This window comes from Heterodontus francisci, chromosome 46 (genome assembly GCF_036365525.1).
Source record: "Heterodontus francisci isolate sHetFra1 chromosome 46, sHetFra1.hap1, whole genome shotgun sequence".
NCBI classification, from domain to species: Eukaryota; Metazoa; Chordata; class Chondrichthyes; order Heterodontiformes; family Heterodontidae; genus Heterodontus; species Heterodontus francisci.
Genome location: NC_090416.1, coordinates 10,865,312 through 10,892,593, shown reverse-complemented (window position 1 = coordinate 10,892,593; position 27,282 = coordinate 10,865,312). Strand labels below are relative to the sequence as shown.

The window sequence follows — 27,282 nt, the reverse complement described above, 5'->3', positions numbered from 1 at the left end:
TATAACACACCGTGTGTCACTGGCTATAACACTCCTGTATATAATATATAACACACCGTGTGTCACTGGCTATAACACTCCTGTATATAATATATAACACACCGTGTGTCACTGGCTATAACACTCCTGTATATAATATATAACACACCGTGTGTCACTGGCTATAACACTCCTGTATATAATATATAACACACCGTGTGTCACTGGCTATAACACTCCTGTATATAATATATAACACACCGTGTGTCACTGGCTATAACACTCCTGTATATAATATATAACACACCGTGTGTCACTGGCTATAACACTCCTGTATCTCATATATAACACACCGTGTGTCACTGGCTCTAACACTCCTGTATATAATATATAACACACCATGTGTCACTGGCTATAACACTCCTGTATATAATATATAACACACCGTGTGTCACTGGCTATAACACTCCTGTATATAATATATAACACACCGTGTCTCACTGTCTATAACACTCCTGTATATAATATATAACACACCGTGTGTCACTGGCTATAACACTCCTGTATATAATATATAACACACCGTGTGTCACTGGCTGTAACACTCCTGTATATAATATATAACACACCGTGTGTCACTGGCTCTAACACTCCTGTATATAATATATAACACACCGTGTGTCACTGGCTATAACACTCCTGTATATAATATATAACACACCGTGTGTCACTGGCTATAACACTCCTGTATATAATATATAACACACCGTCTGTCACTGGCTATAACACTCCTGTATATAATATATAACACACCGTCTGTCACTGGCTATAACACTCCTGTATATAATATATAACACACCGTGTGTCACTGGCTGTAACACTCCTGTATATAATATATAACACACCGTGTGTCACTGGCTATAACACTCCTGTATATATATATAACACACCGTGTGTCACTGGCTATAACACTCCTGTATATAAAATATAACACACCGTGTGTCACTGGCTATAACACTCCTGTATATAATATATAACACACCGTGTGTCACTGGCTCTAACACTCCTGTATATAATATATAACACACCGTGTGTCACTGGCTATAACACTCCTGTATATAATATATAACACACCGTGTGTCACTGGCTCTAACACTCCTGTATATAATATATAACACACCGTGTGTCACTGGCTATAACACTCCTGTATATAATATATAACACACCGTGTGTCACTGGCTATAACACTCCTGTATATAATATATAACACACCGTGTGTCACTGGCTATAACACTCCTGTATATAATATATAACACACCGTGTGTCACTGGCTATAACACTCCTGTATATAAAATATAACACACCGTGTGTCACTGGCTCTAACACTCCTGTATATAATATATAACACACCGTGTGTCACTGGCTATAACACTCCTGTATATATTATATAACACACCGTGTGTCACTGGCTCTAACCCTCCTGCATATAATATATAACACACCGTGTGTCACTGGCTATAACACTCCTGTATATAATATATAACACACCGTGTGTCACTGGCTATAACACTCCTGTATATAATATATAACACACCGTGTGTCACTGGCTATAACACTCCTGTATATAATATATAACACACCGTGTGTCACTGGCTATAACACTCCTGTATATAATATATAACACACCGTGTGTCACTGGCTATAACACTCCTGTATATAATATATAACACACCGTGTGTCACTGGCTATAACACTCCTGTATATAATATATAACACACCGTGTGTCACTGGCTATAACACTCCTGTATATAATATATAACACACCGTGTGTCACTGGCTATAACACTCCTGTATATAATATATAACACACTGTGTGTCACTGGCTATAACACTCCTGTATATATTATATAACACACCGTGTGTCACTGGCTATAACACTCCTGTATATATTATATTACACACCGTGTGTCACTGGCTATAACACTCCTGTATATAATATATAACACACCGTGTGTCACTGGCGATAACACTCCTGTATATAATATATAACACACCGTGTGTCACTGGCTATAACACTCCTGTATATATTATATAACACACCGTGTGTCACTGGTTATAACACTCCTGTATATATTATATTACACACCGTGTGTCATTGGCTATAACACTCCTGTATATAATATATAACACACCGTGTGTCACTGGCTATAACACTCCTGTATATAATATATAACACACCGTGTGTCACTGGCTATAACACTCCTGTATATATTATATAACACACCGTGTGTCACTGGCTATAACACTCCTGTATATATTATATTACACACCGTGTGTCACTGGCTATAACACTCCTGTATATATTATATTACACACCGTGTGTCATTGGCTATAACACTCCTGCATATAATATATAACACACCGTGTGTCACTGGCTATAACACTCCTGTATATAATATATAACACACCGTGTGTCACTGGCTATAACACTCCTGTATATAATATATAACACACCGTGTGTCACTGGCTATAACACTCCTGTATATATTATATAACACACCGTGTGTCACTGGCTCTAACCCTCCTGCATATAATATATAACACACCGTGTGTCACTGGCTATAACACTCCTGTATATAATATATAACACACCGTGTGTCACTGGCTATAACACTCCTGTATATAATATATAACACACCGTGTGTCACTGGCTATAACACTCCTGTATATAATATATAACACACCGTGTGTCACTGGCTATAACACTCCTGTATATAATATATAACACACCGTGTGTCACTGGCTATAACACACCTGTATATAATATATAACACACCGTGTGTCACTGGCTATAACACTCCTGTATATATTATATAACACACCGTGTGTCACTGGCTATAACACTCCTGTATATAATATATAACACACCGTGTGTCACTGGCTATAACACTCCTGTATATAATATATAACACACCGTGTGTCACTGGCTATAACACTCCTGTATATAATATATAACACACCGTGTGTCACTGGCTATAACACTCCTGTATATAATATATAACACACCGTGTGTCACTGGCTATAACACTCCTGTATATAATATATAACACACCGTCTGTCACTGGCTATAACACTCCTGTATATAATATATAACACACCGTGTGTCACTGGCTATAACACTCCTGTATATAATATATAACACACCGTGTTTCACTGGCTATAACACTCCTGTATATAATATATAACACACCGTGTGTCACTGGCTATAACACTCCTGTATATAATATATAACACACCGTGTGTCACTGGCTATAACACTCCTGTATCTCATATATAACACACCGTGTGTCACTGGCTCTAACACTCCTGTATATAATATATAACACACCATGTGTCACTGGCTATAACACTCCTGTATATAATATATAACACACCGTGTGTCACTGGCTATAACACTCCTGTATATAATATATAACACACCGTGTGTCACTGTCTATAACACTCCTGTATATAATATATAACACACCGTGTGTCACTGGCTATAACACTCCTGTATATAATATATAACACACCGTGTGTCACTGGCTGTAACACTCCTGTATATAATATATAACACACCGTGTGTCACTGGCTCTAACACTCCTGTATATAATATATAACACACCGTGTGTCACTGGCTATAACACTCCTGTATATAATATATAACACACCGTGTGTCACTGGCTATAACACTCCTGTATATAATATATAACACACCGTCTGTCACTGGCTATAACACTCCTGTATATAATATATAACACACCGTCTGTCACTGGCTATAACACTCCTGTATATAATATATAACACACCGTGTGTCACTGGCTGTAACACTCCTGTATATAATATATAACACACCGTGTGTCACTGGCTATAACACTCCTGTATATAATATATAACACACCGTGTGTCACTGGCTATAACACTCCTGTATATAAAATATAACACACCGTGTGTCACTGGCTATAACACTCCTGTATATAATATATAACACACCGTGTGTCACTGGCTCTAACACTCCTGTATATAATATATAACACACCGTGTGTCACTGGCTATAACACTCCTGTATATAATATATAACACACCGTGTGTCACTGGCTCTAACACTCCTGTATATAATATATAACACACCGTGTGTCACTGGCTATAACACTCCTGTATATAATATATAACACACCGTGTGTCACTGGCTATAACACTCCTGTATATAATATATAACACACCGTGTGTCACTGGCTATAACACTCCTGTATATAATATATAACACACCGTGTGTCACTGGCTATAACACTCCTGTATATAAAATATAACACACCGTGTGTCACTGGCTCTAACACTCCTGTATATAATATATAACACACCGTGTGTCACTGGCTATAACACTCCTGTATATATTATATAACACACCGTGTGTCACTGGCTCTAACCCTCCTGCATATAATATATAACACACCGTGTGTCACTGGCTATAACACTCCTGTATATAATATATAACACACCGTGTGTCACTGGCTATAACACTCCTGTATATAATATATAACACACCGTGTGTCACTGGCTATAACACTCCTGTATATAATATATAACACACCGTGTGTCACTGGCTATAACACTCCTGTATATAATATATAACACACCGTGTGTCACTGGCTATAACACACCTGTATATAATATATAACACACCGTGTGTCACTGGCTATAACACTCCTGTATATATTATATAACACACCGTGTGTCACTGGCTATAACACTCCTGTATATAATATATAACACACCGTGTGTCACTGGCTATAACACTCCTGTATATAATATATAACACACCGTGTGTCACTGGCTATAACACTCCTGTATATAATATATAACACACCGTGTGTCACTGGCTATAACACTCCTGTATATAATATATAACACACCGTGTGTCACTGGCTATAACACTCCTGTATATAATATATAACACACCGTCTGTCACTGGCTATAACACTCCTGTATATAATATATAACACACCGTGTGTCACTGGCTATAACACTCCTGTATATAATATATAACACACCGTGTGTCACTGGCTATAACACTCCTGTATATAATATATAACACACCGTGTGTCACTGGCTATAACACTCCTGTATATAATATATAACACACCGTGTGTCACTGGCTATAACACTCCTGTATCTCATATATAACACACCGTGTGTCACTGGCTCTAACACTCCTGTATATAATATATAACACACCATGTGTCACTGGCTATAACACTCCTGTATATAATATATAACACACCGTGTGTCACTGGCTATAACACTCCTGTATATAATATATAACACACCGTGTGTCACTGGCTATAACACTCCTGTATATAATATATAACACACCGTGTGTCACTGGCTGTAACACTCCTGTATATAATATATAACACACCGTGTGTCACTGGCTCTAACACTCCTGTATATAATATATAACACACCGTGTGTCACTGGCTATAACACTCCTGTATATAATATATAACACACCGTGTGTCACTGGCTATAACACTCCTGTATATAATATATAACACACCGTCTGTCACTGGCTATAACACTCCTGTATATAATATATAACACACCGTCTGTCACTGGCTATAACACTCCTGTATATAATATATAACACACCGTGTGTCACTGGCTGTAACACTCCTGTATATAATATATAACACACCGTGTGTCACTGGCTATAACACTCCTGTATATAATATATAACACACCGTGTGTCACTGGCTATAACACTCCTGTATATAAAATATAACACACCGTGTGTCACTGGCTATAACACTCCTGTATATAATATATAACACACCGTGTGTCACTGGCTCTAACACTCCTGTATATAATATATAACACACCGTGTGTCACTGGCTCTAACACTCCTGTATATAATATATAACACACCGTGTGTCACTGTCTATAACACTCCTGTATATAATATATAACACACCGTGTGTCACTGGCTCTAACACTCCTGTATATAATATATAACACACCGTGTGTCACTGGCTATAACACTCCTGTATATAATATATAACACACCGTGTGTCACTGGCTATAACACTCCTGTATATAATATATAACACACCGTCTGTCACTGGCTCTCACACTCCTGTATATAAAATATAACACACCGTGTGTCACTGGCTATAACACTCCTGTATATAATATATAACACACCGTGTGTCACTGGCTCTAACACTCCTGTATATAATATATAACACACCGTGTGTCACTGGCTATAACACTCCTGTATATAATATATAACACACCGTGTGTCACTGGCTAAAACACTCCTGTATATAATATATAACACACCGTGTGTCACTGGCTATAACACTCCTGTATATAATATATAACACACCGTGTGTCACTGGCTATAACACTCCTGTATATAAAATATAACACACCGTGTGTCACTGGCTCTAACACTCCTGGAAATAATATATAACACACCGTGTGTCACTGGCTATAACACTCCTGTATATATTATATAACACACCGTGTGTCACTGGCTCTAACACTCCTGTATATAATATGTAACACACCGTGTGTCACTGGCTCTAACACTCCTGTATATAATATATAACACACTGTCTGTCACTGGCTATAACACTCCTGTATATAATATATGACACACCGTGTGTCACTGGCTATAACACTCCTGTATATAATATATAACACACCGTGTGTCACTGGCTATAACACTCCTGTATATAATATATAACACACCGTGTGTCACTGGCTATAACACTCCTGTATATAATATATAACACACCGTGTGTCACTGGCTCTAACACTCCTGTATATAATATATAACACACCGTGTGTCACTGGCTATAACACTCCTGTATATATTATATAACACACCATGTGTCACTGGCTATAACACTCCTGTATATATTATATAACACACCGTGTGTCACTGGCTCTAACACTCCTGTATATAATATATAACACACCGTGTGTCACTGGCTCTAACACTCCTGTATATAATATATAACACACTGTCTGTCACTGGCTATAACACTCCTGTATATAATATATAACACACCGTGTGTCACTGGCTCTAACACTCCTGTATATAATATATAACACACCGTGTGTCACTGGCTATAACACTCCTGTATATAATATATAACACACCGTGTGTCACTGGCTCTAACACTCCTGTATATAATATATAACACACCGTGTGTCACTGGCTCTAACCCTCCTGCATATAATATATAACACACCGTGTGTCACTGGCTATAACACTCCTGTATATAATATATAACACACCGTGTGTCACTGGCTATAACACTCCTGTATATAATATATAACACACCGTGTGTCACTGGCTATAACACTCCTGTATATAATATATAACACACCGTGTGTCACTGGCTATAACACTCCTGTATATAATATATAACACACCGTGTGTCAATGGCTATAACACACCTGTATATAATATATAACACACCGTGTGTCACTGGCTATAACACTCCTGTATATATTATATAACACACCGTGTGTCACTGGCTATAACACTCCTGTATATAATATATAACACACCGTGTGTCACTGGCTATAACACTCCTGTATATAATATATAACACACCGTGTGTCACTGGCTATAACACTCCTGTATATAATATATAACACACCGTGTGTCACTGGCTATAACACTCCTGTATATAATATATAACACACCGTCTGTCACTGGCTATAACACTCCTGTATATAATATATAACACACCGTGTGTCACTGGCTATAACACTCCTGTATATAATATATAACACACCGTGTGTCACTGGCTATAACACTCCTGTATATAATATATAACACACCGTGTGTCACTGGCTATAACACTCCTGTATATAATATATAACACACCGTGTGTCACTGGCTATAACACTCCTGTATATAATATATAACACACCGTGTGTCACTGGCTATAACACTCCTGTATATAATATATAACACACCGTGTGTCAATGGCTATAACACACCTGTATATAATATATAACACACCGTGTGTCACTGGCTATAACACTCCTGTATATATTATATAACACACCGTGTGTCACTGGCTATAACACTCCTGTATATAATATATAACACACCGTGTGTCACTGGCTATAACACTCCTGTATATAATATATAACACACCGTGTGTCACTGGCTATAACACTCCTGTATATAATATATAACACACCGTGTGTCACTGGCTATAACACTCCTGTATATAATATATAACACACCGTCTGTCACTGGCTATAACACTCCTGTATATAATATATAACACACCGTGTGTCACTGGCTATAACACTCCTGTATATAATATATAACACACCGTGTGTCACTGGCTATAACACTCCTGTATATAATATATAACACACCGTGTGTCACTGGCTATAACACTCCTGTATATAATATATAACACACCGTGTGTCACTGGCTATAACACTCCTGTATCTCATATATAACACACCGTGTGTCACTGGCTATAACACTCCTGTATATAATATATAACACACCATGTGTCACTGGCTATAACACTCCTGTATATAATATATAACACACCGTGTGTCACTGTCTATAACACTCCTGTATATAATATATAACACACCGTCTGTCACTGGCTATAACACTCCTGTATATAATATATAACACACCGTCTGTCACTGGCTATAACACTCCTGTATATAATATATAACACACCGTGTGTCACTGGCTGTAACACTCCTGTATATAATATATAACACACCGTGTGTCACTGGCTATAACACTCCTGTATATAATATATAACACACCGTGTGTCACTGGCTATAACACTCCTGTATATAAAATATAACACACCGTGTGTCACTGGCTCTAACACTCCTGTATATAATATATAACACACCGTGTGTCACTGGCTATAACACTCCTGTATATATTATATAACACACCGTGTGTCACTGGCTATAACACTCCTGTATATAATATATAACACACCGTGTGTCACTGGCTCTAACACTCCTGTATATAATATATAACACACCGTGTGTCACTGGCTATAACACTCCTGTATATAATATATAACACACCGTGTGTCACTGGCTATAACACTCCTGTATATATTATATAACACACCGTGTGTCACTGGCTATAACACCCTGTATATAATATATAACACACCGTGTGTCACTGGCTATAACACTCCTGTATATAATATATAACACGCCGTGTGTCACTGGCTCTAACACTCCTGTATATAATATATAACACACCGTGTGTCACTGGCTATAACACTCCTGTATATAATATATAACACACCGTGTGTCACTGGCTATAACACTCCTGTATATAATATATAACACACCGTGTGTCACTGGCTATAACACTCCTGTATATAAAATATAACACACCGTGTTTCACTGGCTATAACACTCCTGTATATAATATATAACACACCGTGTGTCACTGGCTCTAACACTCCTGTATATAACATATAACACACCGTGTGTCACTGGCTATAACACTCCTGTATATAATATATAACACACCGTGTGTCACTGGCTATAACACTCCTGTATATAATATATAACACACCGTGTGTCACTGGCTATAACACTCCTGTATATAATATATAACACACTGTGTGTCACTGGCTATAACACTCCTGTATATAATATATAACACACCGTGTGTCACTGGCTCTAACACTCCTGTATATAATATATAACACACCGTGTGTCACTGGCTATAACACTCCTGTATATAATATATAACACACCGTGTGTCACTGGCTCTAACACTCCTGTATATAATATATAACACACCGTGTGTCACTGGCTATAACACTCCTGTATATAATATATAACACACCGTGTGTCACTGGCTATAACACTCCTGTATATAATATATAACACACCGTGTGTCACTGGCTATAACACTCCTGTATATAATATATAACACACCGTGTGTCACTGGCTATAACACTCCTGTATATAAAATATAACACACCGTGTGTCACTGGCTCTAACACTCCTGTATATAATATATAACACACCGTGTGTCACTGGCTATAACACTCCTGTATATATTATATAACACACCGTGTGTCACTGGCTCTAACACTCCTGTATATAATATGTAACACACCGTGTGTCACTGGCTCTAACACTCCTGTATATAATATATAACACACTGTCTGTCACTGGCTATAACACTCCTGTATATAATATATAACACACCGTGTGTCACTGGCTATAACACTCCTGTATATAATATATAACACACCGTGTGTCACTGGCTATAACACTCCTGTATATAATATATAACACACCGTGTGTCACTGGCTATAACACTCCTGTATATAATATATAACACACCGTGTGTCACTGGCTCTAACACTCCTGTATATAATATATAACACACCGTGTGTCACTGGCTATAACACTCCTGTATATAAAATATAACACACCGTGTGTCACTGGCTATAACACTCCTGTATATAATATATAACACACCGTGTGTCACTGGCTATAACACTCCTGTATATAATATATAACACACCGTGTGTCACTGGCTATAACACTCCTGTATATAATATATAACACACCGTGTGTCACTGGCTATAACACTCCTGTATATAATATATAACACACCGTGTGTCACTGGCTCTAACACTCCTGTATATAATATATAACACACCGTGTGTCACTGGCTCTAACACTCCTGTATATAATATATAACACACCGTGTGTCACTGGCTATAACACTCCTGTATATAATATATAACACACTGTGTGTCACTGGCTATAACACTCCTGTATATAATATATAACACACCGTCTGTCACTGGCTATAACACTCCTGTATATAATATATAACACACCGTGTGTCACTGGCTATAACACTCCTGTATATATTATATAACACACCGTGTGTCACTGGCTATAACACTCCTGTATATATTATATAACACACCGTGTGTCACTGGCTCTAACACTCCTGTATATAATATATAACACACCGTGTGTCACTGGCTCTAACACTCCTGTATATAATATATAACACACTGTCTGTCACTGGCTATAACACTCCTGTATATAATATATAACACACCGTGTGTCACTGGCTCTAACACTCCTGTATATAATATATAACACACCGTGTGTCACTGGCTATAACACTCCTGTATATAATATATAACACACCGTGTGTCACTGGCTCTAACACTCCTGTATATAATATATAACACACCGTGTGTCACTGGCTATAACACTCCTGTATATAATATATAACACACCGTGTGTCACTGGCTCTAAGACTCCTGTATATAATATATAACACACCGTGTGTCACTGGCTCTAACACTCCTGTATATAATATATAACACACCGTGTGTCACTGTCTATAACACTCCTGTATATAATATATAACACACCGTGTGTCACTGGCTCTAACACTCCTGTATATAATATATAACACACCGTGTGTCACTGGCTATAACACTCCTGTATATAATATATAACACACCGTGTGTCACTGGCTATAACACTCCTGTATATAATATATAACACACCGTCTGTCACTGGCTATAACACTCCTGTATATAAAATATAACACACCGTGTGTCACTGGCTATAACACTCCTGTATATAATATATAACACACCGTGTGTCACTGGCTCCAACACTCCTGTATATAATATATAACACACCGTGTGTCACTGGCTATAACACTCCTGTATATAATATATAACACACCGTGTGTCACTGGCTCTAACACTCCTGTATATAATATATAACACACCGTGTGTCACTGGCTATAACACTCCTGTATATAATATATAACACACCGTGTGTCACTGGCTAAAACACTCCTGTATATAATATATAACACACCGTGTGTCACTGGCTATAACACTCCTGTATATAATATATAACACACCGTGTGTCACTGGCTATAACACTCCTGTATATAAAATATAACACACCGTGTGTCACTGGCTCTAACACTCCTGTATATAATATATAACACACCGTGTGTCACTGGCTATAACACTCCTGTATATATTATATAACACACCGTGTGTCACTGGCTCTAACACTCCTGTATATAATATGTAACACACCGTGTGTCACTGGCTCTAACACTCCTGTATATAATATATAACACACTGTCTGTCACTGGCTATAACACTCCTGTATATAATATATGACACACCGTGTGTCACTGGCTATAACACTCCTGTATATAATATATAACACACCGTGTGTCACTGGCTATAACACTCCTGTATATAATATATAACACACCGTGTGTCACTGGCTATAACACTCCTGTATATAATATATAACACACCGTGTGTCACTGGCTCTAACACTCCTGTATATAATATATAACACACCGTGTGTCACTGGCTATAACACTCCTGTATATATTATATAACACACCGTGTGTCACTGGCTATAACACTCCTGTATATATTATATAACACACCGTGTGTCACTGGCTCTAACACTCCTGTATATAATATATAACACACCGTGTGTCACTGGCTCTAACACTCCTGTATATAATATATAACACACTGTCTGTCACTGGCTATAACACTCCTGTATATAATATATAACACACCGTGTGTCACTGGCTCTAACACTCCTGTATATAATATATAACACACCGTGTGTCACTGGCTATAACACTCCTGTATATAATATATAACACACCGTGTGTCACTGGCTCTAACACTCCTGTATATAATATATAACACACCGTGTGTCACTGGCTATAACACTCCTGTATATAATATATAACACACCGTGTGTCACTGGCTCTAAGACTCCTGTATATAATATATAACACACCGTGTGTCACTGGCTCTAACACTCCTGTATATAATATATAACACACCGTGTGTCACTGTCTATAACACTCCTGTATATAATATATAACACACCGTGTGTCACTGGCTCTAACACTCCTGTATATAATATATAACACACCGTGTGTCACTGGCTATAACACTCCTGTATATAATATATAACACACCGTGTGTCACTGGCTATAACACTCCTGTATATAATATATAACACACCGTGTGTCACTGGCTATAACACTCCTGTATATAATATATAACACACCGTGTGTCACTGGCTATAACACTCCTGTATATAATATATAACACACCGTGTGTCACTGGCTATAACACTCCTGTATATAATATATAACACACCGTGTGTCACTGGCTATAACACTCCTGTATATAATATATAACACACCGTGTGTCACTGGCTATAACACTCCTGTATATAATATATAACACACCGTGTGTCACTGGCTATAACACTCCTGTATATATTATATAACACACCGTGTGTCACTGGCTCTAACCCTCCTGTATATAATATATAACACACCGTGTGTCACTGGCTATAACACTACTGTATATAATATATAACACACCGTGTGTCACTGGCTATAACACTCCTGTATATAATATATAACACACCGTGTGTCATTGGCTATAACACTCCTGTATATAATATATAACACACCGTGTGTCACTGGCTATAACACTCCTGTATATAAAATATAACACACCGTGTGTCACTGGCTATAACACTCCTGTATATAAAATATAACACATCGTGTGTCACTGGCTATAACACTCCTGTATATAATATATAACACACTGTGTGTCACTGGCTATAACACTCCTGTATATAATATATAACACACTGTGTGTCACTGGCTATAACACTCCTGTATATAATATATAACACACCGTGTGTCACTGGCTCTAACCCTCCTGTATATATTATATAACACACCGTGTGTCAGTGGCTATAACACTCCTGTATATAATATATAACACACCGTGTGTCACTGGCTATAACCCTCCTGTATATATTATATACCATCCTGGCCATAAAGGTCCTGGATATATTTTATTTTACAACGCACCATGTGTTACTGTGAACAACATCCCCATGTCCTGATGATAGATCATGTCAGTAAGTAAATATTAACTTTTTCAATGATTGTGTTTATGCTCAGTTAACCTTCACTCCTTTGGACACCACAATACTGGACCAGGCTTAGAGAGGGTGAGTACACCAGTGGTCACTGTAACCTCAAACTGAACGCATTAGTCTTCGGCTTTGATCTAAGATCTGTAAGGAACCTGAGTGGGAGGTCGACATTTAGCCGGTGGGATCCCCAGTAATCTCCACTGACCTCTTCTGGAATTCACGTTTTGGCTGGACGTGTGGAACAGCCAGCAGACTCTCATAATCTGTGCTGATCCCAAAACTCTGCTTCCCCCGTGTCCTAACTCATTCCGAGTCCCGTTCACCCGTCACCCCCCCGCCCGTGCTCTCTGACCTACACCGGCTCCCGGACCAGCAACGCCTCCACTTTAAAATTCTCATCCTCGTTTTCAAATCCCTCCATGGCCCCTCCTCCCCCTCCCTATCCCGGTCACCTCCTCCAGCCCCTACAACCCTCCGAGATCTCTGCGCTCCTCCAATTCCGTCCTCTTGCCCATCCCCTCCCGATTCCCATCGCTCCACCATCGGCGGCCGTGCCTGGGGGGCCCTAAGCTCTGGAATTCCCTCCCTAAACCTCTCCACCTCTCTCTCTCTCCTCTCCTCCTTTAAGACGCTCCTTAAAACCGACCTCTTTGACCGACCTTATGGTCGCCCGTCCCCTAAGATCTCCTAATGTGGCTCAGGGTCAAATCTTGTTGGATTACGCCCCTGTGAAATGCCTTGGAATGTTTTACCACGTTAAAGGCGCTATACGAATGCAAGATATTGCAGCGAGTGAGGCTGAGGTGCCAGTAATTCTCCGCTACCTTGCCCATGTGCCCATGTGTGATGTGTGATGCGTGTTGGCTGGCTATTTGGCCATGGAAAGCTTCGCAATGAGGCCAGACCCTGTCCTATCCCAACAACTTCACGGTGGAGGAGTAACTGCACGGGAATCAGGAGTGGGGAACCCTGGCTGAACCTGCGACTCCCTCCCCCCCACCTTGATTTCAGAGGACACCGAGGCTTATTGAAGCGCATGACCACCTTCTCTGGAGAGGCAGACCAGCTGAGATCAAAGCTCCCTACCATGTATGGTCCAGCACCACACTCATTCAGCCCATCGTGTCTGTGCTAGCTCTTTGAAAGAGCTATCCAATTAGTCCCACTCCCCTCCCCCTGCTCTTTCCCCCCATATCCCTGCACATTTTTCCCCTTCCAGTATTTATCCAATTCCCCTTTTGAAAGTTACTATTGAATCTGCTTCCACCGCCCTTTCAGGCAGCGCGTTCCAGATCACAACAACTCACTGCGTTAAAAAAAAATTCTCCTCCTCTCCCCCCTCTGGTTCTTTTCCCAATTATCTTCAATCTGTGTCCCTCTGGTTACCGACCCTCCTGCCACTGGAAACAGTTTCTCCTTATTTACCTTCCTGATTTTGAACGCCCCGATTAAATCTCCCCCTTAACCTTCTCTGCTCTGAGGAGAACAATCCCAGCTTCTCCCAGTCTCTCCACATTAACTGAAGTCCCTCATCCCTGCTCCCATTCCGGTAAATCTCCCTCCAAGGCCTCGACATCCTTCCTAAAGTGCGGGGCCCAGAATTGGACGCAATCCTCCAGCTGGGGCCGAACCAGGGATTTATAAAGATTCAACATAATTTCCTTGTTTTTGTGCCTCTATTTTTAAACCCGGGTTCTGTCTGCTTTAACAGGGTTCTCAACTTGTGCTGCCATTTGACAGTCCAGTCACCAATGCCCGAAACAGTGTTTACCCTTATCCCCTAATAGCCCTGTTTGGTTGTATTTTAAACTGACTGGTTTTAATCTTGAATTGCCCCGGCTACAAAAACCTGAGGCATGTGCTCGGAGTAGACTCGAGGGGCTGAATGGCCTACTCCTGCGTTACTCTAACATTGCCAGGGTTTATGGCAGAACAAGGCTGCCCTCTGCTGCTGCACAAAATGACGACGACTCGGCTGCTAGTTCAATAGAAGGGGGCGAGTCTCATCTTCCAGTTTCATTCCGACTACTCCTGTGCCCCACTACCCCCCCTGATTCCGGCAGGGAGGGGTTTCCTTCGCGGCTCTACCCAGAGGTCCACGTTGATCACTGGCTGAATCCGGTTCGAGCCCCCACTCCAGAGACTGGAGCCCACAATCCAGGTCGACACTCCCCGGTGCCAGCACTGAGGGAGTGCCGCACTGTCGGAGGTGCCGTCTTTCGGGATGAGACGTTAAACCCACGCCCCCGTCTGCCTCTCTCAGGTGTACGTAGCAGATCCCATTTTTATAGACCCTTGCACAAACTCAGGACGTCCCACAGCTCTCCACCGCCAATGTCGCACTTCTTGGAAGCATGCTGACTGTTGTAATGTAGGAAACACAGCAGCCAATTTGTGCACAGCAAGATCCCACAGTGATAATAACCAGCTTTAGTGATAGTTGAGTGATCAATATTGGACCCCAAGACACCGTGGAGAACTCTCCTGTACTTCTTCCAATAGTGGCCTTCGGATCTTTTAGGCAAGAGGGGGAACAGGACGGGGTAAAATAGGGGAGAGGGGGATAGAAAGAGGGGGGACAGAGGGAGGGGAAAGAGCAGGGAGAGAGGGGAGTAGTGTGGTAGAGAGGGGGGAAACGGGAGGGAGGTGGTGGGGTAGAGAGAAGGGGAGACAGGGGGGAATATGTGGGGGGAAGAGAGAGGGAGGAGAGAGGTGAGAGATTGCGGGGGGGGGGGGGTGTAGCAAGAGCGGGGAAGAAGGAATAAAGAGAGATGGTGAGGCAGGGGAGGAGGTGAGAGTAAATGTATTTCTTTTTGGCTTCATTGAGTTTATTTTTTCGTGCTTCCCCGATCAGCGGAGCTCCTGAGTCTGGCTGAGCCGCGACTGTGCGCCAATCAGAAAACAGCTCACCGCGCCTGAACAAAATGGAACGAATCTTTATTGCAGTAACGTAAACCAGTGAGCGGAGAAACAGCCTGCTCCCGGGGCTGAATACTACACCCCCACCCCACAGAAATCCCACGGCGAGGAGTCAGCACACTCAGTTCTTCTTCTTCTTGGGGGCTTTGGTCACGAGGGGAGGCGGTGGTCCCGCCTGGTAGAGAGCGGCTGACAGCTTGTTGATGTAATACAGCCCAATCATTGAGAAGATGAAGCTGTGAGGAGAGAGAGAGAGAGAGATCAGCGCGTTCCGTTAGCCCCAGCAAAGGTCACGACACCAATGACCCTGCTCGGGACAAAGGTCGCGCTTGACTGACCCGTTCCCCCTGCCTGCGGCCTCCTCCCTCCCCCACCCCCCCCCCCAAGACGGGGAACTCCGCGCGCAGCCCTCTGAAGATGCCGACCCCGGGGCAGGCTATTCGACCGTGTAGGCCTTCAGCCGGGCCTCAACACTCCGCGCAGGGGTGGGAATGTCCGGGCGATTTTCCCCAAGAGGGGACCAAGGGGTAAAAAATGGGGGTTAACCGCAGTTCTCCAGCTGTCGATACACTGTTTATTCCCCAGTTATAGCCCCTTGCCAACCACCCACCCCCCCGATTCTGCAGTCAGGGTTTCCGCCCCGCTGAGGCAGGAGGTCCCGCCTCGCAAGAGCTGCCGGCCAATCAGAGGGTCAGCAGCGCCACCAGGCAGCGGTGGCCACTGCTGGGACTGCACCCAGTGAGGTCCTCGGTGGGGCACAGGATGCCCCATCAGGAGGGACCCCCCCCCCGCCACCCCTACATGAGGCCACCAGGTATTACTGGGTAGCTTCCTCAGGTTCTGAATTGCAGCAGGAAAAGGCCCTTAAGTGGCCATTAATTTAATTAAATTAAATTCCAGTCCCAAGGGTTAAATTAGGAGGAGAGATTATTTCGGGCTGTATTCCCTGGAATACAGAAGATTAAGGGGTGATTTGATCGAAGTTTTCAAGATATTAAGGGGAACAGATCGGGTAGATTGAGAGAAACTATTTCTGCTGGTTGTGGGGAGTCTAGGACTAGCGGGGGTGGGGGGAAGCAGAGTCTAAAAGTGAGAGCCAGACCTTTCAGGAGTGAAATTAGGAAACACTTCCACACACAAAGGGTGGGAGAAGTTTGGAACTCTCTCCCACAAATGCTGGATCAATTGTTAATATTAAATCAGAGCTTGATAGATTTTTCTTACTCAAAGGTTATTGCGGGCGGGTCAGATGGGAGTTAGGTCACAAATTAGCCATGATCTCATTGAATGGCGGGACAGGCTCGAGGGGCTGAATGGCCTCCTCCGGTCCTATGTTTCTTCCACTCTCCAAACCTCTCCCTCCCGAAACGTGCTGACTTGACTCCTGGGCACGGGCTCCAGCCACACGAGGCCGGCGTTCAGATCCGAGGGAGGGCCAGAGGGCCCCTCGACCGTGAGAGGGAGGCAGACGAGCGCAATGGATCAGCAAATGGTAAGGCACAAGGGCTTTGCCCGCAGCAGTCACAGGGAGAGCAGGAAGCAGGGAACGATGGGGCACAGGAGGAGGCCATTCGGCCTATCGTGCCTGGGGCAGCTCTGTGAAAGAGCAAACCCATTAGTCCCACAATCCGTCCCCACAACTGCTCTTTCCCCATAGCCCTGTAAATGTTTCCTCTGCAAGTATGTCTCCAATTCATCCAGGGAGATACATTAACAGTCCTGTGTGGGGGGGGGGGGGAATGGGATTTGGGAAACAGGGTGGCCATCCCGTGGGACTGGGTGGAATAGGGTGCCACATTCCCACTCGATACCACTCTCCAAGCAAGTTGGTGATCAGAAATAGGAGCCGTCGGAAGCAAAGAGACACTGAGGACAATCAGAGCACTCCCCCCCACAGTACTCAGCCGAGTGAACACACACCAGCCAAGAGAAGTTTAATCCAGTCTTTCCTCTGGTTGGGGAGTCAATGATGAACAGTCATCAATTTTAAAATGGTCACGGAACAGAGAGAGATCAGGAGAAATATCATTATACAGTGTTATTTGAGCATGGAACACGGAGCGACTGGGAGTGGTTCAGGACGACACCATCTTTTATGATTGAAGCAGACATAGAGGGCGATGAGGAGAGAGCGGGGCAGTGGGATTAGTGTGGGATTGATACAGGGCTATGGGGAGTGAGCGGGGCAGTGGGATTAGTGTGGGATTGATACAGGGCTATGGGGAGTGAGCGGGGCAGTGGGATTAGTGTGGGATTGATACAGGGCTATGGGGAGAGAGCGGGGCAGTGGGATTAGTGTGGGATTGATACAGGGCTATGGGGAGAGAGCGGGGCAGTGGGATTAGTTTGGGATTGATACAGGGCTATGGGGAGAGAGCAGGGCAGTGGGATTAGTTTGGGGATTGATACAGGGCTATGGGGAGTGAGCGGGGCAGTGGGATTAGTGTGGGATTGATACAGGGCTATGGGGAGAGAGCGGGGCAGTGGGATTAGTTTGGGATTGATACAGGGCTATGGGGAGAGAGCGGGGCAGTGGGATTAGTTTGGGGATTGATACAGGACTTTGGGGAGAGAGCAGGGCAGTGGGATTAGTTTGGGATTGATACAGGGCTATGGGGAGAGAGCGGGGCAGTGGGATTAGTTTGGGGATTGATACAGGGCTATGGGGAGAGAGCGGGGCAGTGGGATTAGTTTGGGATTGATACAGGGCTATGGGGAGAGAGCGGGGCAGTGGGATTAGTTTGGGATTGATACAGGGCTATGGGGAGAGAGCGGGGCAGTGGGATTAGTTTGGGATTGATACAGGGCTATGGGGAGAGAGCGGGGCAGTGGGATTAGTTTGGGATTGATACAGGGCTATGGGGAGAGAGCGGGGCAGTGGGATTAGTTTGGGGATTGATACAGGGCTATGGGGAGAGAGCGGGGCAGTGGGATTAGTTTGGGACTGATACAGGGCTATGGGGAGAGAGCGGGGCAGTGGGATTAGTTTGGGATTGATACAGGGCTATGGGGAGAGAGCGGGGCAGTGGGATTAGTTTGGGGATTGATACAGGGCTATGGGGAGAGAGCGGGGCAGTGGGATTAGTTTGGGGATTGATACAGGGCTATGGGGAGAGAGCGGGGCAGTGGGATTAGTTTGGGGATTGATACAGGGCTATGGGGAGAGAGCGGGGCAGTGGGATTAGTTTGGGATTGATACAGGGCTATGGGGAGAGAGCGGGGCAGTGGGATTAGTTTGGGATTACTCCAGCAAAAGCACAGGCTCTGATGGGACAAATGGCCTCCTTCTATGCTGTGTAAAATCTGTAGGCACAGTGAGCGGACCTCAGGGATACAGAAGAGATTCTTACCAAGTTGTGACGCACACCCGGTGGATCAGTGCAGACGCAAAGAGAGACAACAGCAGGCACAGAGCAACTGGGAGGAGGAGATGGAAGAGGGGAATTAGTGTTCTGAACAACTTTCGCACAGTCTGAAACCTCACGGCAAGTAGCTCCATGTAATTATTAAAGCTTGTTCAGGGCTTCGCTGTTAAAGATTCTAAAGAATTAATTGAGACAGCAGTAGAAGATAGTTCTCCCTGCTGTCCTCAGCCACTCTGCACCAAAAAGAGATTAACTGCTCATTAATCCGTATCGATTTACTGGGATCTCGCTACACCGAAAACTTTCCATCACTTTGTCTACACAACCGCAGTGAGTGCATTCGAATGCAGTCTGTTAGATGTGAACAACTCTGACAATCACACACTCCCCGGGGACCCCCTGTAAATACTGACACACTCCCGGAGACACCCCCTGTAAATACTGACACACTCCCCGGGGACACCCTGTAAATACTGACACACTCCCCGGAGACACCCCCTGTAAATACTGACACACTCCCCGGGGACACCCTGTAAATACTGACACACTCCCCGGAGACACCCCCTGTAAATACTGACACACTCCCCGGGGACCCCCCCTGTAAATACTGACACACTCCCCGGAGACACCCCCTGTAAATACTGACACACTCCCCGGGGACCCCCTGTAAATACTGACACACTCCCCGGAGACACCCCCTGTAAATACTGACACACTCCCCGGGGACACCCTGTAAATACTGACACACTCCCCGGAGACACCCCCTGTAAATACTGACACACTCCCCGGGGACACCCTGTAAATACTGACACACTCCCCGGAGACACCCCCTGTAAATACTGACACACTCCCCGGGGACCCCCCTGTAAATACTGACACACTCCCCGGAGACACCCCCTGTAAATACTGACACACTCCCCGGGGACCCCCTGTAAATACTGACACACTCCCCGGAGACACCCCCTGTAAATACTGACACACACCCCGGAGACACCCCCTGTAAATACTGACACACACCCCGGAGACCCCACCTGTAAATACTGACACACACCCCGGGGACCCCACCTGTAAATACTGACACACTCCCCGGAGACCCCACCTGTAAATACTGACACACACCCCGGGGACCCCACCTGTAAATACTGACACAAACCCCGGGGACCCCACCTGTAAATACTGACACACTCCCCGGGGACCCCACCTGTAAATACTGACACACTCCCCGGGGACCCCACCTGTAAATACTGACACACTCCCCGGGGACCCCACCTGTAAATACTGACACACTCCCCGGAGACACCCCCTGTAAATACTGACACACTCCCCGGGGACCCCACCTGTAAATACTGACACACACCCCGGAGACCCCCCCTGTAAATACTGACACACACCCCGGAGACCCCCCCTGTAAATACTGACACACACCCCGGAGACCCCCTGTAAATGCTGACAGACTCCCCGGGGACCCCACCTGTAAATACTGACACACTCCCCGGGGACCCCACCTGTAAATACTGACACACTCCCCGGGGACACCCCCTGTAAATACTGACACACTCCCCGGGGACCCCACCTGTAAATACTGACACACTCCCCGCAGACCCCCTGTAAATACTGACACACTCCCCGGGGGACCCCCTGTAAATACTGACACACTCCCCGGGCGACCCCCTGTAAATACTGACACACTCCCCGGAGACCCCCTGTAAATACTGACACACTCCCCGAGGACCCCTTGTAAATACTGACACACTCCCCGAGGACCGCCTGTAAATACTGACACACTCCCCGGGGGACCCCCTGTAAATACTGACACACTCCCCGGGGACCCCCCCTGTAAATACTGACACACTCCCCGGGGACCCCCCCTGTAAATACTGACACACTCCCCGGTGACCCCCCCTGTAAATACTGACACACTCCCCGGGGGACCCCTGTAAATACTGACACACTCCCCGGGGACCCCCCCTGTAAATACTGACACACTCGCTGGGGACCCCCTGTAAATACTGACACACTCCCCGGGGACCCCCCTGTAAATACTGACACACTCCCCGGTGACCCCCCCTGTAAATACTGACACACTCCCCGGGGGACCCCTGTAAATACTAACACACTCCCCGGGGACACCCTGTAAATACTGACACACTCCCCGGGGAACCCCTGTAAATACTGACACACTCCCCGGGGACCCCCCCTGTAAATACTGACACACTCCCCTAGGACCCCCCTGTAAATACTGACACACACCCGGGGACCCTTTGTAAATACTGACACACTCCCCGGCGACACCCTGTAAATAATGACACACTCCCCGAGGACCCCCTGTAAATAATGACACACTCCCCGGGGACACCCTGTAAATACTGACACACTCCCCAAGGACCCCCCTGTTAATACTGACACACTCCCCGGGAGACCCCCTGTAAATACTGACACACTCCCCAAGGACCCCCCCTGTTAATACTGACACACTCCCCGGGGACAACCTGTAAATACTGACACACTCCCCGGGAACCCCCTGTAAATACTGGCACACTCCCCGGGGACAACCTGTAAATACCAACACACTCCCCAAGGACCCCCCTGTTAATACTGACACACTCACCGGGGGACCCCCTGTAAATACTGACACACTCCCCGGGGACACCCTGTGAATATTGACACACTCCCCGGGGACCCCCTGTAAATACTGACACACTCCTGGGGGACCCCCTGTAAATAATGACACACTCCCCGGGGACCCCCTGTAAATATTGACACACTCCCCGGGGACCCCCTGTAAATACTGACACACACCCGGGGACCCTTTGTAAATACTGACACACTCCCCAGAGTTACCTTGTAAGTAATGACACACTCCCTGGAGACCCCCTGTAAATACTGACACACTCCCGGGGACTCCCTGTAAATACTGACACACTCCCCAGGAACCCCCTGTAAATACTGGCATACTCCCCGGGAACCCCCTGTAAATACTGGCACACTCCCCGGGGACAAACTGTAAATACCAACACGCTCCCCAGGGACACCCTGTAAATACTGACACACTCCCCGGGGGACCCCCTGTAAATACTGACACACTCCCCGGGGACCCCCCCTGTAAATACTGACACACTCCCCGGGGACCCCTCCTGTAAATACTGACACACTCCCCGGAGACCCCCTGCAAATACTGACACACTCCCCGGAGGACCCCCTGTAAATACTTACACACTCCCCGGGCGACCCCCTGTAAATACTGACACACTCCCCGGGGGACCCCCTGTAAATACTGACACACTCCCGTGCACCCCCTGTAAATACTGACACACTCCCCGGGGGACCCCCTGTAAATACTGACACACTCCCCTTGCGACCCCCTGTAAATACTGACACACTCCCCGGGGGACCCCCTGTAAATACTGACACACTCCCGGGCACCCCCTATAAATACTGACACACACCCCGGGCACCCTCTGTAAATACTGACACACTCCCGGGGTGACCCTATAAATGCTGACACACACCCCGGGCACCCTCTGTAAATACTGACACACTCCCAGGGGACACCCTGTAAATACTGACACACTCCCCTTGCGACCCCCTGTAAATACTGACACACTCCCCGGGGGACCCCCTGTAAATACTGACACACTCCCCGGGGGACCCCCTGTAAATACTGACACACTCCCCGGGGACCCCCCCTGTAAATACTGACCACTCCCCGGGGACCCCCCCTGTAAATACTGACACACTCCCCGGGGGACCCCCTGTAAATACTGACACACTCCCGGGGTGACCCTATAAATGCTGACACACACCCCGGGCACCCTCTGTAAATACTGACACACTTCCCGGGCACCCTCTGTAAATACTGACATGTTCCTGGTGTCCTTGGACCAATATTTAACCCTCAATCAACATCACTGAAAAAGATTATCTGGTTCACGATCACATGGCTGTTTGTGGGATCTTGCTATGCGCAAGTTGACTGCCACGTTCCCTACATGGCAACAGTGCCTACCGTTCAAAAAGTACTTCACTGGCTGTGAAGCACTTAGGGGGCGTCCTGACGTCATCGTACACCCCTCGCTCTCCCACCATCCCACCCTTAGTGCTGCCTTACACAGTGGAATGGCCGACATTTCCTCTTGGCCACGTCGGCTGCAGCCCCCTTAGTCAAGGGGCGAAGTGGCCATTTTCTTTATTTGTACTCACGCGTTACACCTTACACCACACGCCTTCACACGGCTCTCAATACAAACGCTGCATAATTGAAGGGGCAGGACTCACTTTCTGGGAATATCTTGGCCTGGAATCCTTTCCCAAACACCACACTCTCCAAGTTGTTAAAGGCCTGGATTCGACCAGTTAAGGACGCACAGCCCGCAGAGCGGTTTCTCCCCCTCCTCCGGCCAACCCCCCCCCCCCCCCCCACCGCCCATTTATCAACACCCGTCTCCCCTCGAGGTGCGTCATCCGAGTTCCAAATCCCCACTCTCCCAATCCAGCCACGTCCCCAGTCCAGCAAGACTGCCGCCGACAGACCTGCAGAGGGAGAGAGAGAGCGGGAGACTACAGCGGAGAGGAGGGACCATCAGCCAGAATAGGGAAGAGGACGCAGGGATGACCGGAGAGTGCAGAGAGAAAGCAGAACAGGGTGAGCAGGTAAGGTCTGGGAGATGAGCGATGGGAGGAGAGGGGAGTTCTTCGGCTGAGCAAGGTGCACGATTTCGTCGCTAGCGCCCACCCCACCCAGTCCTACTTTCAAAACACTGCCAAGGATACGGTCAGGGAGAAGAGGAAAAGGATCGATCCCAGGAATCCTCCAAAGATGGTCAGCCATTCTGAGGAGGCCAACTGCCGACTGTATATCTGCATCCCGGCGAAGAGCAACAGCGTGAGGAGTGAGGACAGCATGAGTGAGGATCCAGTGCTGACTGCTGGAAACAACGAGAGAAAAATTAAACACCAATGCTTTCAATTAAGGATGGGAAACAAATGCTGCCCTTGCCAGCGATGCCCAAAGCATCTCACAACTGGCACACACTGGAGACACTAGCTGCAGAGGGGGAATGCACTGCCTGGAGTGGAACGAGGTCCAACTTCCATCCCCGGTCTCCGTTGAGGCCATCAGATACCCTTGACGGCCCTAGGCTGGGTGGTTAGGTTGGTTGGCCAGGGCACTTGCTGAACATCAATGCCCAATGATACCCACCAGAGCACAGCCCACAGCACAAAGCTTTGGCCTGACCCCTGGCCCTGCGTTTGGCCATGTCCCTTAGCCCCGCGCTGCTCCCCATACCCTGATCCCGGCCCTGCCCCAGCCCTGAGCCCAGCCCTGATCCAGGCCCCGTCCCCAGCTCTGATCCCGGCCCCGGCCCCGTCCCCTGCCCAGATCCCGGCCCCGTCCCCAGCCCAGATCCCGTCCCCAGCTCTGATCCCGGCCCAGTCCAGAGCCCGGGCCCGTCCCCAGCCCAGATCCCGGCCCCGTCTCCAGGCCCAATCCCATCCCCAGCCCAGATCCCAACCCCGTCCCCAGCCCCGGATCCCGGCCCCGTCCCCAGGCCCGGATCCCGGCCCCGTCCCCCAGTCTGGATCCCGGCCCCGTCCCCAGACCCTGATCCCGGTCCCACCCCCGCCCTGATCCCGGTCCCACCCCCGCCCTGATCCCGGCCCCGTCCCCCAGTCCTGATCCCGGCCCCGTCCCCCAGTCCTGATCCCGGCCCCGTCCCCCAGTCCTGTTCCCGGCCCCGTCCCCCAGTCCTGATCCCGGCCCCGCACCTCTGTCCTGATCCCGGCCTCACCCCCTGCCCTGATCCCAGCCCCACCCCCTGTCCCGATCCCAGACTCACCCCGCCCTGTTCCCACCCCCGCCCTGATCGCGGACCCTCCCCCACCCCCACCCCCACCCCCAGCCCTGATACTGGCACCGCCCCTGGTCCCTGATCCCGTTCCCGGTTCAGCCAACATTCCCTGAACCCGGCCACATCCCCAGTCCCATATCCTGACCTCACCCCCAGTCCCTTTGCCCGGTCCCGCCCCCAGCCCTGTTCCCCGTCCCGCCCCTCCCCCCGTCCCTGACCCCGGCCCCTCCCCCGGTCCCTGATCCCAGCACCTCCCCTGATCCCGGCCCCGCCCCCCAGCCCTGAACCCGGCCCCTCCCCCCAGCCCTGATCCCGGCCCCGCCCCCCAGCCCTGATCCCGGCCCCGCCCCCCAGCCCTGATCCTGGCCCCGCCCCCGGTCCCTGATCCCGGCCCCGCCCCCCAGCCCTGATCCCGGCCCCTCCCCTGATCCCGGCCCCGCCCCCCAGCCCTGATCCTGGCCCCTCCCCCGGTCCCTGATCCCGGCCCCGCCCCCCAGCCCTGATCCCGGCCCCGCCCCCCAGCCCTGATCCTGGCCCCTCCCCTGATCCCGGCCCCGCCCCCAGCCCTGATCCCGGCCCCGCCCCCCCAGCCCTGATCCTGGCCCCTCCCCTGATCCCGGCCCCGCCCCCCAGCCCTGATCCTGGCCCCTCCCCTGATCCCGGCCCCGCCCCCCAGCCCTGATCCCGGCCCCGCCCCCAGCTGTCCTCAGTGCCGGGACTGCGGGCTACCCAGTTGGGCGGAAGCGGCCGCTGCCCTCCTGTTCCTGGACTCCGCACCCCTCCACAGCCCCCGGGTACGGGCCACGTCGGCACTCAGGCTCCAGTGGAGGCCCGACCCGGGGCCGGATCTGGAGTCTACTGGGTAGGCCTGGAGCTGAACCCTCACCCCGGGCCCCCACTCACCCATCTTCTCCTGGTGGCGCCTCGGCAGCTGAACCGAGGGGGCGGAGCTTGACGGCGCGCTTACGTCACCTCCTCATGCGACGTGGCGCTTTGCCGTCGGCTGGGGCGGTCATCTTGGTGAGGGAGCCAGCATCCGGCGGCCATCTTCTTAAGGGCCAGCCGTCGGGGCCATCTTGGTGAGGGAGCACCCA

The 27,282-nt window shown here is 47.1% G+C and overlaps 3 protein-coding genes across 8 annotated transcripts in view; 1 reads left to right on the top strand and 2 right to left on the bottom strand.

Moving 5' to 3' along the window:
* The window catches only part of dpm3 (dolichyl-phosphate mannosyltransferase subunit 3, regulatory), a 68,857-nt gene extending 54,572 nt beyond the window's left edge, over positions 1 to 14,285 (bottom strand). Inside the window, exon 1 of the mRNA XM_068022623.1 lies at positions 14,261 to 14,285. The gene's annotated coding sequence lies outside the window, so the exon portion shown is untranslated. The remainder of the gene's footprint in view (positions 1 to 14,260) is intronic.
* LOC137356817 (tripartite motif-containing protein 46-like) overlaps positions 1 to 27,282 on the top strand; it is a 113,662-nt gene that overhangs the window by 48,433 nt on the left and 37,947 nt on the right. For all 5 annotated transcript variants that reach the window (XM_068022621.1, XM_068022614.1, XM_068022616.1 and 2 more), the window contains one exon: positions 14,081 to 14,130. In XM_068022621.1, the coding sequence (XP_067878722.1) occupies positions 14,081 to 14,130 (50 nt within the window). The remainder of the gene's footprint in view (positions 1 to 14,080; positions 14,131 to 27,282) is intronic.
* On the bottom strand, positions 16,972 to 27,156 carry krtcap2 (keratinocyte associated protein 2). Of its 2 annotated transcripts, none has more exons than XM_068022440.1 (5): positions 27,092 to 27,156; positions 25,110 to 25,264; positions 24,615 to 24,678; positions 20,325 to 20,391; positions 16,972 to 17,210 (listed from the first exon to the last, which is right to left on the bottom strand). In XM_068022440.1, exons 1-5 carry the CDS (start codon positions 27,093 to 27,095, stop codon positions 17,096 to 17,098), a joined length of 405 nt encoding a protein of 134 aa, XP_067878541.1. In that variant the 5' UTR covers positions 27,096 to 27,156; the 3' UTR covers positions 16,972 to 17,095. The 2 variants fall into 2 exon arrangements, with proteins under 2 accessions (XP_067878541.1, XP_067878542.1); XM_068022441.1 differs by having other exon boundaries at positions 25,110 to 25,261; positions 27,092 to 27,151.

Bases quoted from the DNA above. Each gene is read 5' to 3' on its own strand.
- krtcap2 (XM_068022440.1), bottom strand. The intron at 24,679-25,109 runs GTATCCTTGGCA...GGTCGAATCCAG, and splicing joins TTTTCCTCTTCTCCCTGACC to GCCTTTAACAACTTGGAGAG. The intron at 17,211-20,324 runs GTAAGAATCTCT...CTCTCCTCACAG, and splicing joins CGGGTGTGCGTCACAACTTG to CTTCATCTTCTCAATGATTG.